Source organism: Sinocyclocheilus grahami, unplaced genomic scaffold (genome assembly GCF_001515645.1).
Source record: "Sinocyclocheilus grahami isolate Dianchi unplaced genomic scaffold, SAMN03320097.WGS_v1.1 scaffold155.1, whole genome shotgun sequence".
In the NCBI taxonomy this organism is placed as follows: Eukaryota; Metazoa; Chordata; class Actinopteri; order Cypriniformes; family Cyprinidae; genus Sinocyclocheilus; species Sinocyclocheilus grahami.
This window is the reverse complement of record NW_015505334.1, coordinates 445848-463985: the sequence shown is the minus strand read 5'-3', so window position 1 is coordinate 463985 and position 18138 is coordinate 445848. Positions and strand designations below refer to the sequence as shown.

Below are 18138 nucleotides of genomic sequence, written 5' to 3'. Positions count from 1 at the left end.
CTTTGGCTCGCTCTGCCCCCGGAGGGTTTTTTTTTTTCCCCCCCCCCCCCCCCCCCTCATCCCTTCAAATAAGATTTCCATCTTGCAATGATGTCAGACTTTCACATCAGGCATGGGTTGTAAATGTCTCTCAGGATCAGCAACAGGCACATGGAGGAATGGCACAATGTTGTGCTTTTCCCTGGCAGTTTGTTATTGTATCGAATGCAGCCACCATTTCTTCCCTTTTGCCCTTATCTGATCCTGAGATACATGATGGTGATTCTGAGAAGTCGAGCAGAATGGATCAGATACGCTTTTTGGATCAGTAGCACCGAGACAGACCAGTGCAAGACCTCACATGCTCACGCAAGATCTGTTTACTCTTATCTGAGGAGGGATCAGTGACAGAGATAACCTGCACAGGTATTTTCAACACTGACATGAGAGAAGGACTCACCTGTAAGATTAACCTGTCTGATTTAAACATACTCATGCATACAGTCATTGTGCCAAATTTGTACAAGATTAACAAGTCAGATAAACAGTCATGAAAGACTGCTTTGTTTATTTTTAACACTTTCAGCAATCATGTAATTATGTTGAACTTTCTCCATAGTTGTTATTTTACAAACAAACACTGCATGCTTACCACAAGCTATAAAAGGTTTGCATTGTACTGTGCAGGTTTTCAATTGTTTCCTGAGTAAATAGGACAGCATCGGATGTTCAGGTTTTTTCTGCTACTCTCATGTTGCAGTTTTTAACACAAAAACACGTTCTATGTGAACATCCCCTTAAACCAGTTTAAGGGGCCTTTAACACAGAATGCATTTCTGTGTTGAAATAGAAATCTTTTTGTAACATTATAAATGTGTTTACTATCACTTTTGATAGGATTGAATGCATCCTTTTTGTTTAAAAAAAAAATCACATTAGGTTGCCTGCTAAAACATTTTTGAATCCTGCATTCAGATTTAAATACAATAGCTGAACTAATTTCAAAGTACCATGCCAATTTAAAGGACTTTCATCACTGGAATCGAAGAATATATAGCCTTTAACACAGAATGCATTTCTGTGTTGAAATAGAAATCTTTTTGTAACATTATAAATGTGTTTACTATCACTTTTGATAGGATTGAATGCATCCTTTTTGTTTAAAAAAAAAAATCACATTAGGTTGCCTGCTAAAACATTTTTGAATCCTGCATTCAGATTTAAATACAATAGCTGAACTAATTTCAAAGTACCATGCCAATTTAAAGGACTTTCATCACTGGAATCGAAGAATATATCATCAAAAGACATGGATGGAGAGAGACTGATTGGGGAAGTTGAGAATTAAATAATGTGTGAAAAACTGACAAATCCCTCAAGTTTTACAAGAAAACCATAAAAAGCATGGCATTTATTGAAGCTTTTTGGAAGTTAAAAAAAAAGATATGTGAACAACTTTACGCTTTTTCAAAACGTGCAAACAAGGAAAAATGATCTGATTGGCTATGTTTGGTGATTGATTGTTTCATGTCATGCCCCATTTCTGCTTTTGGTGCTGGTTTGCTGGTCTTAGCTGGTTTAAGCTGGTCTCCCAGCCTAATTAGTTGACATGCCTCTAGCAGCTGAAACAAACTAGCTAAGAATGTTTAAGCTTGTTTTGCAGCAGTGAAGATACATTTTTGTGGAATCATGTAAAAATCTTTCTAGCAATATTAACTATGACTTATTATAAATGGATCAGTGGTGCCCTCCCAAAATAACTTATTCGAAAGAATGAGGCATGGTGGGAAACATGCAGTAAACAGTCAAGTTAACCACAAATCATGAATTCTATGTCACTAAACTTTGACACACACCGGTTGAACCACTAAGGCTTTAGAGCACATGGTTCTTTAACCACATTCAGCCGTGATGACATAGACTGAAATTTTTCCTATTCACATTGAGAAAATGTCAACCCATCAGTCTAAAGGCTGAAGTTTCATCCTCAGTTTGAGCGAACCAATGCCCTGCGAACCCTGTCTGGCTTTCATCTGCTGTTGACAAACCTCCGATCCTTTTAAAAAAACAAAAGCCCATCTATTTCACCACGTGTAAAACCCACTGTGGGTTTCCTGAAAACATATCTGCGTGGCCATTACATCAGAGTTTCCATGGGAACCCAGAAGTCCAAACAGGTCCAGAAGAATAACAGCCAAATCATGATGTCATAGTCACTTCAAAGTCAATTTAATTAAGTGCACATGGTGCCAAGTGAGAGAGAGGGGGAGTGCGAGAAGCAGACAAGAGAACAATAAAACTGATTAAAGTTATTTTTGTGATATTCTTGGCATTTTCTCAGAGGCATAAGCAGATCAATTTCTGGCAGGCTGCACCATGACGTGAGTTATGGTTGAAATGTGACTATAATGCATATCTGAACCAGAGGTGATTGATGTCATGCTCTCACAAACCATTCACATACTCACACACATCACTGAGATGGACACCGAACGGCCAGTCTTGTCCACTCTGGTGTGACAGTGTGATCCTCCAGCTGAAGAAATGCCCTTATGCTGAGGAGAACGATGGGGTTGAAAGGTGAAAAGAACAAGGATGTGGAGGAGGGGGACACATTCCCCAAATCCCAGCCGACCTCCTGAGATGACTGGCTCCGGATAATTACAGCCCCGTTTGCTCTGAATGGCCAGGATGGGCTGACTGAGCTGTACTCTGTGTTGATCTCCACTGCTGCACACACACACATAAACAGCCTCTTTTATCAATCAAATACATACGCACATAAGCATGCCTAAGAGGAATATGAGATTACATCCAAACCACATCAGAACTCACCGCAACACAATTACCCCCTGATTCAGTGCAGTTTGCTTAAACCCTTCGATCAACACTGTACTTAATCTTGTGTAGAAACGTGGTCTAGTGGTCTACTGGGATGTCTTTACAGTGGAGAAAGTGATTCCGACTTCATCTCATCCATGAAATGAGCCTTGTCTTAAGTGGGCTTTGTCTTTAAAAGGAACAAGTAAACAGAAACTATTGTGACAACAAGTGCAGAGTAATTACATCCACTGCTCAATGACTTAATATTGCGTTTGGATTTAGGCTGAGGTTTGTTAATATTTATTTACTTAATGTCTCAAAATCACAATTTCCTTCCAAATTAAACAGGCTGTTTGTCATTCTGGTGTAAACTGAGCTACACATTGCCCAACCTTTAAAAAGAACAATGGGGAAATTATAGTGCTCAATGAAAGCTGTGGATCATCTCATTTGGATTACATTAAGGGTTGAGAAAAGATCCAAAAAGTTCTATCATTCTACAAATGTGGGGAAAAAATTTGTCCAAAAGTTTGAGGAAAATCTGGGATTTATTTCATTTATACCCTGAAATGAAAATAAATATTTATGATTGTGGCGTTAAATAAATATTATTAAATATTTCTAAGACTAAATCAAATATGTAAATTTGTGCCATATGTCCTGCTTCCATGGATCATCTCAGATAATATGATAATCAGGGTTTACACAAACTTGTGGATGTCAATGAATAAATTATTAAACTTAATTAAATTATTTAAATGGTTTTAAAACAAAAAATAAAGTATTATTCAATTCAACATGACTCATGTTGTTATGCTGATTTAATTCAAAGAAAATTCAAAAGAAAAGAGTGAAAAATAGACCTCACTATTTTTTACACTACTGTTAAAAAATTTGGGCTCATGTAAGAAAATAAATAAATAAATAAATAAATAGAAAAATATCACAAAAAAATAAAATAAAACTTTTACACACAGCACATTAAACAGATCAAAAGAGACAGTTAAGTCTTTTATATTGTTACAAAAAATTAAAAATTCCAATAAATGTTGTTGAACTTCTTATTCATCAAAAATCCTTTTACACACAGCACATTAAACAGATCAAAAGAGACAGTTAAGTCTTTTATATTGTTACAAAAAATTAAAAATTAAAAAAATTAAAAATTCCAATAAATATTGCTGATTCCAAAAAAATCAGCACAGATGTTTTCAACACTGATAATAAGAAATGTTTTTTGGGCACCAAATCAGCATATTAGAATGATTTCTGAAGGATCACGTGACACTGACTGAAGACTGCAGCTGCTTTACAATAATAGGAATGAATTACATTTTAAAATATATTCAAATAAAAAACTGTTATTTTAATAATTTCACAATATTACTGTTTTTCCTGTATTTTTTTATTAAATAAATGCAGCCTTGGTGAGCACAAGAGACTTCTTTCAGAAAAATTGTAAAATGTTACCAGCCCCAAATATTTGAACAGTATATGAGTGCAAGAAAAACAGCAGAAAGTAAAAGCACACACAATAAATGCAAAAACGTCTCCACAAAGCTGCAGCCCCTTTCTGAGAAGCAGGAACTATCAGTCTGCAGCCCATGCCAAGAATAATACTTTAGCAATGATAGATTTTCTAGGAAGCAAGTAAGAGTGATGTAATCGAGGCAACTCAAGCCAAAACACATTTTCTGTCATATCCATCTATTGTTTCTGCAATCTGCTCTGCTGTACCGAAACTCAGCTAAAACCTCCCAGGCTCCTTTGCCCTACAGCAGCCTCATATTGCATGACATCATCCAGTCTCTTTAACCGTTAGAAGGCGAGGCCACATAGTCTTTAACGCATGCATGCACACACAGACACAAACATACACAACAGTGCACTTTGAAAATCATCATTGGTATTAGTGTTATCGTGCTGAGAGTGATGAGCTGGGATACGTGTGCTCCTCTGGAGTGGTTGGACAGCGTAATAATGGGCTTATTTGACCGTGTTCCTGATGAGAGTTACATGAGCTGTGCAGAGAATGACCATTTTGGTTTCTCACTTGAGGGAAGAAAAACATATTTTTTCTATTAGTGGTTGATGTCAACATGTAGGCTACATAGTGGTCTAAAGTGAAAGAAAAAAAATAGTCAAAACATAAAATGAAAATACTGATGTGCATATTTTTACTCTACATGTCATCTGGTTCCATAATGCATTTTATAACTGCATGTTTAAGAGAATAAAGGCTCCACCAGTAACGGTTTGAACTCAAGTAATCGTAAAAAATAAATACACATAATATAATAATATTAAATTATATTCACTGTTATTTAGTATCCTCAAAATTCTAGTTTAATTCTTATTAATATTTTGAAATATTTATATTTTCTGTTATATAATATATAATGTTATATTTCTGTTTTTTGTTATTATTATTATCTTTTTAAATAATATGTCTATATTCGTTTTTATTTCAGTTTTAGTTATTAGTTATTTAATTTAGTTATTTTAGTACCTCAAGTTAAACTAAATGAAAATGAGAAATGTTACCTTGGCAAATAGCTGAAATAAAATAAGTTTAAGTTTAAGTTTAAGTTTTTATTTTATTTTGTTACAAAACAACAAGTTTTTTTATTTTTATTTATTTATGGTTTTAATTAACTACAACTATAACTAGATTATATTATAATTAACTCTAATAATATAATATAATATAATATAATATAATATAATATAATATAATATAATATAATATAATATAATATAATATAATATAATATAATATAATATAATATAATATAATATAATATAATATAATATAATATAATATAATATAATATAATATAATATAATATAATATAATATAATATAATATAATATAATATAAAAGCTAAAGTTAAAAAAGCAAGAAATTCAGTTGAATGTTTCTTATTTGATTCATTCAGGTGCCAGTTTCCAATACTGCTTATTTCCAAGTGCTGGATAAACAGTCAGTCAAACAAAGGCTTGTGTGAGAGCAAGAGAATGCAAGCCCCTGTAAAATCTTTCATTTGGTGTGAGCTATTCACCATGACGGTTGAGAGGCCCTTCACAGGCTGAAGCACGGAGGCCCCTCCAGGTGAATTAAACTAGGTGTCTGTGTGTGTTTGAGTATGTGTAACATTCCTAATTGTCTGAACACAAAGAGACTTTGGAATGAACATTCAGAGTGAGCTACAACATATTATTAGCATGAAGTCTTTGCACACAAATCAGCCTTTGACACAACGCAAACACATCACAGCGGGCCTGTGAGCTCAGAGCGAAAGTGTTACTAATTTGTGCAATAACAGGCTTTGACGTGGCATACGTGCATGTGCTCACCTGCGAGGGATCAGAGCCAAATGTATGTAATCACTCATACACCTGCCTATTGCAGTATGGTCACACTGCAGTAACAGTATCAGCCTCCAGTAAGAGTGCTTTGTAGCTCATTAGCAGCCATTCACCCTGGTAAAAATACAGTGAAATATTATGACAAGGCACTAGTGATATTTTCACAATGATGAAAGTGAAAGAAGAATGAAAAGAAAAGCAAAAACATATCACACTGCAATTGGAACTGACAACCAATTTATACGGCAAATGTTGAATACTTAAGTAGTATATATATATTAGCTATCATTTATGTTCTACTAAAGTTTTGTTCTACTACAGTATACAGCACTATTGACCACTTGGGAGCCTTTCATGTCTTGCAAATGTATGTATTGTAATATAAATAGCATATATCACTACAGTATTTAATAGCCTACCATAGAAACGTGTTTCTAGCTGGGAAATCTGCACTCAAATGTTATAAATAATATGTTATTTATAATATGATAAAATGTTAACATCAGGCCATAGTGATGATCCTCTAGGAAGCAATGGACACCACCACAACTGAAATTTACATTTATATGTACATCACAAACTGCAGACACAATAAATACATAATTGATTGGTGCTTAAAATTTTCTTATTACAGTTGTGCTGCTTAATATTTTAGTTTTCCCAGGATTCTTTGATGAATATAAAGTTAATTAAAACAGCATTTTAATTTTAGTCTTTTAATTTTTTTTTTTTAGATGTCTACATAGTTGTTATAATTTTTTATTTCACTTTAGTTATTTTAGTACCAAGTTAAACTAAATGAAAATGAGAACTGTTGAAAGCTGAAATAAAATATTTTTGTTCTTACTTGACTTGCATGTTTGATGCTATTAATAATATATTACCTTCGTCCCCCACAACATTTAGCTTAACAGGTGAGGAGACTCACAGACAGTTAGAAGCAGAAGCAGGATGGGCCTGGAAAAGGTTATCTGCTGGGACACAAATCATTCTCAATGAGAGCCAGACAGAATTTAAAGTGATAGTTCACCCAAAAATGAAACTTCTATCATCATTTACTCACCCTCATGACATTCCAAACCTATATTACTTTCTTTCTTCTGTGAAACACAAAAGAACATATTTCAAAAAGAACCTATATCCCATTGACTTTCATTATATGGACAAAAACTGTGCGTGGCGGTGATCCAGTCTACTGTTGGCAGTGCTGGGAAGGAGAAGTCAGAGAGGTCAGGGCATGTGCTGGAGGGATGAGGCGACTGCTGGGCATCTGTCACAGCTCAAAATAAGGCCAGTGGGCAGGTCTGGCGCGCTGCAGAGGTACAGGAGATTAGACATAATACAGAGAGCCGAACAGAGACAAGAAAGTGTGTCAGTAGAGGCTGACTTCTTACATCGGTCAGCTGTTGATAAGTGTCCCTGATCCAGGATCAGTCAAATGCAGACTCCTACCTTGAACTGAGATGTGCTGTTGAAAGATTATGCCTTTCCTTTCCCTGTAGGAATAATCCTTGCATGAGTGAGAATGAATGATGAGCAGCAGGATGAGTATCAGCAGAGCTCTCCCACACACCGCTCACTCAGAGACATTCTGACCTGGACAATTATTTCTGAGTCCACTCCCTACATCCCCACACCAGTGGCTGCAGGGCGACTGTGCTGGATGTGCTTTACCTCTGACCCCTGCATAGTAGGAGGCTCAATAAAGCGAGTCATTGCCACATATAAAACACAGCATAGAGAATGAGAGCCTGTGAGTATATGGGTGTTTCTTTAGTACTTTTGGACTTGTTGACCTGTAAAAATGAAACACAATTTTCAAACTCAAAAGTTTAATTTGTCTAGTAACACATAAATGTATCACAGGACCATTTCTGTTGTCATGAACAAATCTCATTTCCACCACATCTCAAATCACTATTCTGTAGTGGAATTGATGGGGATATAAATGACATTTTTGTAAGACAATGGCAGATTTCTTTGTTTTGGATGAGCTGATTTCATTGCTAGCACTTTATGTGTCCTTAATACAAACAATTGTATCATAATTGTAATTTTTTTTTTTACACTTTTTGCATAATTTGACAAATACATTTTTTTAAATTGTATTCATGGATCAAATATCTCTCAATAACAATGTCGTCAAACATTACAACTGAGGGAGAGTCATAATGTGGGTAAAAAATGTATAATCTTCATACAATAAATGTTTAGTTGTCATGAACAAATCTCATTTCCACCACATCTCAAATCACTATTCTGTAGTGGAATTGATGGGGATATAAATGACATTTTTGTAAGACAATGGCAGATTTCTTTGTTTTGGATGATTTCATTGCTAGCACTTTATGTGTCCTTAATACAAACAATTGTATCATAATTGTAATTTTTTTTTTTTTACACTTTTTGCATAATTTGACAAATAAATTTTTTTAAATTGTATTCATGGATCAAATATCTCTCAATAACTATGTCGTCAAACATTACAACTGAGGGAGAGTCATAATGTGGGTAAAAAATAATCTTCATACAATAAATGTTTAAACTGTTTTTATTGTTTATTTCATTCTTTATATAGACTTTAGAAAGTAGTATTCATAGTAGTCTCTAAACACTAACCCCCGGTTTCACAGACAAGGTTTAAGCCTAGTCCCAGACTAAAATGTAAGTCTGAGCTGTTTCAACTGAAAGAAACTTGCACTGACTAATCTTAAAATATATCAGTGCCTTTGATTTGTCTCAAGATGCACACCAGTAATGTTTTTTCTAAGGCATGTTTATGAAAAATTACTTAAATGTCCTAAGTGAACTATGGCCTAATCCTGGCTTAGTCTAAGCCCCGTCTGTGAAACCAGGCCTAAATGTTATTGATCTAATTGTGATTATTCATCCATGTTGTTTAATTTTTAATTTACAAAAAAAATTATTCGACCAGATCATTTTTAATTTAAACATCAGTGACTGATAGACATATACATATATACTAGACTTCACCAGAGTTTGCATTCAGATCTGCCTCCATCCAATCAACAACCACCCTACACTTTTTTTTTCTTTTTCCATAATCCATTTCACTCAAATTTATGTCAAAAATTAATACAAGATCTGTCACTATTTCTGTAACATCACAACTTAAGAAAAATCAACCGCTGGGAAAAGTGCCCATAGTTGAAGAAACACCCCATTATGCCCCTCACTTATTTAATAAATAATGGACATTATTTATTGATTTTGCTTAAATTATTTTATTATATGTGAATAAAGAGACTACAAGATACTAGCACAGTGTAGGGGACTGGATGCCGGGTACAATGATCAAATGTACAGTTTAGAGGCCTATATGCAGAAATATCTGACCATGGAATGTTGCAACTGACCAATCCCAATCGAGCATTCCAGAGAGCTGTGCAATAAACTTATACTACTCCATATTAAATGAAAAGAAAGAACACTGAGGCATGCAACAGAGGCGCCAGAGCTATTGATGACTGTGTCTAAGTGCAAACACACTTGATTGAGCTGACAGAGGGACACAGACGCTAACATGACTAATGGTAGAAAGATAAACAGAGACAGAAAAGACAGACAAGGTAAAGAGAAAATGACTGGCCCCCAGTAGACCTGATAAACCGGTGTGGATGACTTCACTTCCCGGCACTAGGTCCAGAAGGCATAGGAGGAGATGGGGTCAGGGGAGGTCAGTGGACAATGAGGCTTTTCCATTCCTACCCAATTTAATGGCTGAGAATCTGCCCGACTGACCCTTCTCGTGTAGCGCTGCAGGGGAGGGTGTCTGATCCTGACTTTTGACCTCTCAGCTGGTCTTCTCTCCCAAAAGGAATCAATTTCTTCAGTCAGTTCAGCGCAAATCATAGGAATCAGATTACAAGCAGGAAAGACATCAAATGCAGGGTATGACATGCTTTACCAACAAACCACGTTTTTGAATCTTGTACATTCACGGACAGTCACAAACTAATAGGAGCTCAGCAGGGAAACATCTTTGGAATCATAGTTCACTGGTTAGTCTAAATCCTCCCTCACTGCGGATTCCTACAAAATAACAGATGACATAAAGATGGCTGCCATTAAATTACAGTACAGAGCTGCAATACAGAGGCGAGCCATGTGGATGTTAAAGCTATCACTCAGTTTGTGGCGTCAAATTTTTCTGAAGCTCACTTTCAGCTGACAGCTTCATCTTTAATCACCTCTGTGTCTGGAGAGCCAAGGAAAAACTCGGAGAACTTAATCATATATGGTCTAAAGCTCTGAACGATTGCTAAGCATTTTAGTACGTCTGTTCCATGACATCATGACTGAGTGCGCACGTATGCACATATGCTGCCCAATTTTCTAATAAGGGAAGCTGTGTGCATGTGTGCGTAGCGGTACATGATTGTTCCTCTTATCTTCAACCTTTTAAATGTTTCAAAGGTGTGTTTTTGTTTCAGCTAAGCACTTTCATCAGGATTTGTTTTCTTAGTTGGCATTCATTTAACATGGATCCACAGGTTTGTTTCACAGAAGGTGTGGAACAATTACCCTTTCTGTTCTCCCACTCGGTTTCTGTCTGTGCTGTTCTTTACAGAAAAAATAACAATAACAGCCTTAGGGGATGTGTTTTTAGGTAGGCCTATATGTTGCGTGCTTACCGGCATAAACCAATAAACACCACACCAAAGCAATGGCTGCTAAGATACAGTAAACTATTATCATCTGCCTTTGAGCCCCTTGAGCCCATTATGTCCCACGGCTATTTTCATTCATGTCATTCTCATGCTTCCATGTGTTGATGTGTTGGATCCCCTTTCATAGACTTCCAGCCTATTTAAACATAGATCTTCAGACTCAGTTTTTCTCAGACTGATAATATTAGAAAAGCATCTCCCCACAGGCTCACTGTATAATCAAATGCATATGAACGTTAATGTTATATTGAATATAAATTCACCCTCCATTTTACTTCATTTTTAAGGATGCATTGAGTTCATTCTATTATTTAAAAAAAATAAATAAATAAATAAAAACAAATGTGACATTTAAAATTAAATAATAATAATAAAAACCTGACTGAACAAAAACTTTTACCACAAAAAGTTGGCATCTGCTATTCATTGTTTATTTTATTTTAAAGTTTACATTTTTGTTTATGCATTAGTGGAGAATGTGCTATGACCTTTCAATAACACTCCTATTTTCCTATGATCTAATGAGTGTCACAGTTATTAAAATGGTATAAATCATATTCCAGATGCTAAAATGTTTAAGTCTGTGAACGCACTAAATTACACAGCCATAAACTTGTTTATATCATGGTGGTATTTATACCAAGTATTTTATTGCCAGAGCAGCTCGCCCACTTATCCCCAACGTCTGTAAAGATGAACCTCTCTGTAATTCACTTTAAAAGAACCTTAAATCAGATGTGGCAGGCCAGGCATGGATCTGGTTAAACCTCTATTTAGAGCTGGACATCCCAAAATTATGAAATGGCAATGAAGTTGATGTCAAGCAGATTGGCATCTTGATCTTTACTACACACTTATCAGTGTTCTTCACAGGTGTCATCAGGTGCTGAGAAGACGCAATGCTCACACACTAAAAATACTACAAGTCATAGTGCCAGCTAGTCTTGGCAGCGCTGGCCAATGGGAGAAATTTGAGCAAAGAGATGCAAGGAGGGTGAAAAGACAGTAGCGATAGACGACAGAGAGAGAGATTCAATTTTGATCAGGAAGAGGCAGCAGGACATATAGAGAAGAAAATAAGACAGGATAAAAAGACAAACAGTCAAATAATCCTGATGATAAGGTGAAGAATTGGGGTGGGGGGTGTCTTGTGTAACATTTACTGTAAAGTTAGAATTTTATTGGAGACAAATGTCTAGCAATTTTATGTGACACAAATTAAATCTTCTGAGACAAATGCTGAGCAAATAAAGTACTAGACCATCTGGGACAGTAAGGAGAACAAATTTGTTGTCCTACAAACACTTAACTTCAACTCCCAGTGACTGGAAGAAGAAGAAATGACCTATCACCCACCCTGATGTCTGAGACTGCAGACTATAGAGGTAATAAAATGTGGCCTTAAAGGGATAGTTCACCCAAAAATGAAATTTATCATCATTTACTCACCATCATATTGTTCCAAACTTGCATGAATTTAATTTTTCTGTGGAGCACATAAGAAGGTGTTTTGAAGAATGTTTGAACTATTTTTGTCCATACCATGAAGATCAATGGGTCCAAACAACAAGTCACAGTGATTTTTAATTGCATAGACAAAAACAAAACACTTTCGTGTTCCACAGAAAAAAAAGAATGTCATACAGGTGTGAAATAAAACTATTAAAAATAAAATATATAAAATACCTGAAATAAAATGAAAATTAGATGGGAAAAATAAACCTAAATGAACTAAAAACATAAACTTAAATAAACCTAAATCCTGCCTTTATAACTAAGTGAAAAAAATAAATATAAGCTGAAGTACTAAAATGACTAAAACTACAAAAAACAAAACAAAACAAAAGGTAAATAAAAATATTTCAGAAAATATGTAATGACAAAAACAAAATTACTAAAACTTAAAATGAAAACTGAAAATATAAAGCTAATACAAAATATTAATAAATACGACTACAGTATATTACATTATACTAAATAACTCTTCTTTAAAAAGCAGCTATATTGAAAATTCTCATTTGTACCTTAAAGTCCCTTAGAGAAATATTTAGCCATCAATTATGAAAAATAAATTGAGCCATTACTGATTTCCACAGAGCACTGACCACCATCATCAGTCACATGGCTCTGCGTTTCTGGGCTTTGCAAACAAAACAAGCCGTTCCCTCAGTACTCTTTGAATCATACTACACCTCCCAGAGTGATGAGGCCTGTTTGTTTTTAAATCCCATCTGTGGTGAAACCAGGGCCACATGGTCGCATATTGCAGGTTCGGAGAGGGTTAATCAACCCCAATCATTCTTTAGTTCAGCTCGGCTGATTAAATTGTGCTAGAACTGTGCTAACTTCCACAACACATTAGCCGAAATAAAACAAGTCACTGCCGCATGTTGTTTAAAATGTCAACAGGTCGAATGGAAACTGACGGGGCTAATAACAGATCACGAGCCACGGGCAGGCTGCCCATCATTTATGCAGTTGGTGTAATAGAGACTCTTGATTTTTCAAGGCATAAGCCTCATACGGTCCCAGGGCAGCTGAGGACTGAGCACTGACGTTCCTCTGGCTGCTGACCCACCAGGCATGCTAGTTTCCAACAAGCCCAATGAGCATCACCGCTGAATAAACCTTGAAATAAAACAAAACCTAGTTTCTTTCGGCCAAAGCATGTACAATGACATTACTAATCATGAAACCAGGGATTCTGAATTCACAAATAAAGTTCCTTATAATGGCTCCATTGTGCATTTGAAAACATTGTAGCTGGGATGAGACAGAGTGAGAGAGAGATGAGGAGGGTACTGTGGGAGAAGGGGAATGTACCAAGTACCATTTGGGAACAGCTGCCATTCCTGAGTGAAGTGTTTATAGTGTAGCTAACTGGGAGTCAGGGAGATGCCTCACGGGGGGCTCCGTGGTCCAGAGATGAGTATTTAGCCAAGAATACTTCAAAACCCCACAGGCCTTAGAGCGCCATTGGTGTTGGCTTTCACTGTGAGCGGAACAGCGTTGCAAACATCACACAAAGTTCTCTGAAGATGGATATATTTCAATTTGACGCAATCAGAACATAAATCTCACACAGATTTTATTTAAAATCCTAAAAATTTTACAACTTCATCTGCATTATTTCGAAAATTAGAGGCATATTTTATTTTTTATAATTTTTTTACAACTGAAGTGCAAAAACATTTTTTGTACCTTTCCCCACTTATTTTGTAATATTTTTAACTTACAACTCAAAATGATCAACATCAAAAGTGCACTTTGCATTCATGCCAAATTGACATTCAAATTTATAGATGCCAAAAAAGATACAACCCAGAAAGCCACAAGCAAATTCTTCCTCAGTTCATAAAGAACCACAGTGCCTTATCAGCCATAGTAAACAAGGGCATAAACCATGAGATCTGGAATTACACCTCACAACGCACTCCCCATTTTCTCATGAAGAGCACCTGATCTTGGCGAACGTAGCAGCAGGAGGAAACGGCAGGGATGAGGGGAGAAAAAGAGACGAAGGGAGGGATGTGTTGTCGGTTTCCATGACGCTGTACTTCAAGTCCTCAGGCATGAGCTCTCAAAACCTCTGCACATATGAGACATAAGGTAAACATACAGCGTGAGACTGGACATATGGCAAATAGACGCACACACTTATGTCACACTTCCACATATGTCAGTAACTACACATTCATGTACACACAGGTGTGTAAAACACACAGCACGCACACATACACAAACAGTACAGAGAGCCCATTCATCTCACTCATATTCAGTCATACACAGCTGGGGTTCATGTAAATTTGCACAAAGGATGTTGTTAGAAATGTTATTGTTACTATTCTATTACACCTTCATTCTCACCTTTTTTGCTGCTTTTCTACCTAAAAAAGAGAAAATATTAAGAACATGAAACTTGCACAGGTGAATAGAATAATTGAAAGGTGAAACAATGTTTTTATTCCAGATAACATTTAAACTTTGACAGACTGCCTTAATTAATTCTTTACTTATCACTGTCTACTGATGACAAATAATTGTGACCAGGAGTTGGGATGCACAATTCTGAGATATTACAATCAAAAATATGTGTATTACATTGTTTTACTCTAAGAAAAATAAATCAGGAAATAGTTGTGTACAACAAAGAAAATAAATAAATATTAAATACCTAATTAAATAATTTTTTGGGCTAAATATTTATTCACAATAACAAATATATTTATTATTTATATAACAATTTATTTATAATTTATACATGTCATGACTTTCCTTTCTTCAGTGGAGCACAAAAGAAGATATTTTGAAAAATGTAATAGCTGTTTTTATCCATGCAAAGAAAGTCAATGGGGTCCAAAACAACATTTGACCCCACTTATCTCTGAAGCTGATTTGAAACAATAAATAAACTATACAAAAATAAACATGAACTGAATTGAATTAAAGAAATGTATCATCTCACCACTGGAAACATTCAAGTGATAGTTCCATCATTTATTCACCCTCATGTCATTCCATACCTGCATGACTTTCCTTTCTTCAGTGGAGCACAAAAGAAGATATTTTGAAAAATGTAATAGCTGTTTTTATCCATGCAAAGAAAGTCAATGGGGTCCAAAACGACATTTGACCCCACTTATCTCTGAAGCTGATTTGAAACAATAAATAAACTATACAAAAATAAACATGAACTGAATTGAGTTAAAGAAATGTATCATCTCACCACTTAGGGTAAGGGGAATATCAAGGCTGCCATAGAGAGGAGGAACCATCACAGAGCAGATATATGTGCCCTCGCTGTGTTTTCTGGTGGGTGGAAGTTTAAAGGAGGCGTTTCCAGCGGCGATGGCCTTGACAGCTACTCCGCTGCCTTCAATCTTCCCTGTGCGGCTGGAATAGCTGAAGAGCTTGCTGCGCTCCCCGTGCCGCTGCAGTCTCCACTCCACTGTTGCATTAGGCAGTTTATGATCTACTGCAAACTGACAGTGCAGGTTTGGCTCCTTCAAGAATCCCACCTCCACTGAGGGTGTCCGGGTCAAAACAACCATTGCAGCTGGAAAACACATATGGAAGACAGGATGAAATAAAACATGGTTGGGGAAAAAGTAGCAGAGCCCCTTGACTACAGTGGTGCTCTGAAATGTGGAGGCAAAGTTCTCACTGTTTTTTTAAAATACGTTTTTGAATGTGTACATTTATGTTCCAGTTACACTTAACATTGACAACAACAACCGTTGTTTTGTATGTTTACATTAACAATGTAATTAATATTGTATTTATTAAAATTAAGTATATTTCTCATCAAGGTAGTGCTTTTTAAGCATATTTACATCTTGACAGCTACTCCGCTGCCTTCAATCTTCCCTGTGCGGCTGGAATAGCTGAAGAGCTTGCTGCGCTCCCCGTGCCGCTGCAGTCTCCACTCCACTGTTGCATTAGGCAGTTTATGATCTACTGCAAACTGACAGTGCAGGTTTGGCTCCTTCAAGAATCCCACCTCCACTGAGGGTGTCCGGGTCAAAACAACCATTGCAGCTGGAAAACACATATGGAAGACAGGATGAAAGGTGGTTGGGGAAAAAGTAGCAGAGCCCCTTGACTACAGTGGTGCTCTGAAATGTGGAGGCAAAGTTCTCACTGTTTTTTTAAAATACGTTTTTTAATGTGTACATTTATGTTCCAGTTACACTTAACATTGACAACAACAACCGTTGTTTTGTATGTTTACATTAACAATGTAATTAATATTGTATTTATTAAAATTAAGTATATTTCTCATCAAGGTAGTGCTTTTTAAGCATATTTACGTGTTAAAAACAATGTAAGAACACCTTATTTTTTCAGTATTGTTCAGGTAGTCAACTTATTTTCAGATCATCAGTAATCAAGGTTCAGTAAACAATGCAGGCATCATTATTGTCACACACATGAAAATATACCTTTAATTTAACCAAGCTGATCACTCACCAAATGACTTGAAAATGCTGGGATAATTGAATATTTGCATTGTTTTATTTTTGTATTATATTCTTATCCAATTTTTGGAGGAGGCACTGCCTCCCTTGCCTCCTAGGAGGAAACACCCCTGCCTGATTGTTACCTGATGTTGACAGGAGATCCCTATCATTGACTATTATCCATTGCAGGAAATCCACTTGTCCTTGAGCTGGAGTCGCAGTTGTGTGCCTGAGGAAGGTGGTGATGACAAACAAGCCTTGTGTATGGCGTATTGTACAGGTGAACCAGACGTCATGATCTTGCGCTCCTGCGGTGGGCCAGCGCATTACAATCCCTCCAGTGCTGTATCTACGGATCTCACAGTGTAGTGTATCCTCACTTCCCTCCAAATAACGTCTCATATCCACTTTAGAGGCTGCATTATTATACACAACAAATGAACACACAGTAGATTCATTAAAGAGCAAAGGATAGGCCCTTTATTAAGGTTATAACTTCAAATCACTTTCACTCACCTGTGACAAGGAAGGTAATGGTAGGGTGTAAAGGCTTGTCGCCGACATTACCAAATTGAAGCACAGCCTCTCTGTTGATATACTTGGTTTCTGTGTGGCCTTCTTCATTTACATGAACTTTCTCATCCACAAACGGACAAGGAAGCCACTGAACATCATAAAGAGACTGTGAGCCACTTACACCTGTTCAAAACAAACAAATCAGTAAATAAAGGGAATAATAACAGGATAAACCCAATACTCAATTAATTGTAAATGAAAAGTGGAGCTTAGTGGAATAGTGGAAAATAGAAGTAATAGTATACACAGTCCCCATTATAAACAACCTTGCAATATAAAAGTGACTTTGTTTCCTTTAAAATATTACTAATTAATTTACCTGATAGCTCCGTTTTATATATAAAATACACATTTTGCATAATATTTCATTATACGAGTAAAGGAAGCCAAGAAGGAAAAATTAGTCGGTGACTCGACAGCAATAATCTTTACAAATCATATTTACAAATACCTAAGCATAAAAGTGCTAGGATAAGACCGCCAAAAGTCCAAAACATAATGTATAATCTCGTCCTCGGGACAATCATTCCAGTTTCCTAAAACCGCCATGCAAGCATTTACTTTCTCTTTCGTTTCGTCAAACTGATGTGAGTCTGGCTCTGTGTCGGTTGTGAACGAATCTGTCGCGTTCAATCCCATGCACTGACTCGTATTTTAGTTAACCGTTTATTTTTAGCGAACTGAATGAACTTTGACAAGTCAGTCTGCAAGAATGACACAATTCAGTAAAGCGTGTATAT

At 36.1% G+C, this 18138-nt stretch overlaps 1 protein-coding gene and 1 long non-coding RNA gene across 2 annotated transcripts; both read right to left on the bottom strand.

Annotated features, from left to right (window-relative positions):
* Positions 1-4727: 4727 nt before the first annotated feature.
* LOC107592599 (uncharacterized) lies at positions 4728-7133 on the bottom strand. Its single transcript, XR_001609999.1, has 3 exons — positions 7056-7133; positions 6160-6285; positions 4728-4854 (listed from the first exon to the last, which is right to left on the bottom strand). It is a non-coding gene; the product is annotated as an uncharacterized lncRNA (long non-coding RNA).
* A 7309-nt stretch (positions 7134-14442) lies between these two features.
* Positions 14443-17969, bottom strand: LOC107592634 (uncharacterized). The gene is made up of 6 exons (XM_016282175.1): positions 17850-17969; positions 17339-17521; positions 16966-17238; positions 15589-15918; positions 14730-14749; positions 14443-14451 (listed from the first exon to the last, which is right to left on the bottom strand). The coding sequence occupies exons 1-6, from the start codon at positions 17923-17925 to the stop codon at positions 14443-14445; spliced, it is 891 nt and encodes a 296-aa protein (XP_016137661.1). The 5' UTR covers positions 17926-17969.
* Between the last annotated feature and the right edge of the window lie 169 nt (positions 17970-18138).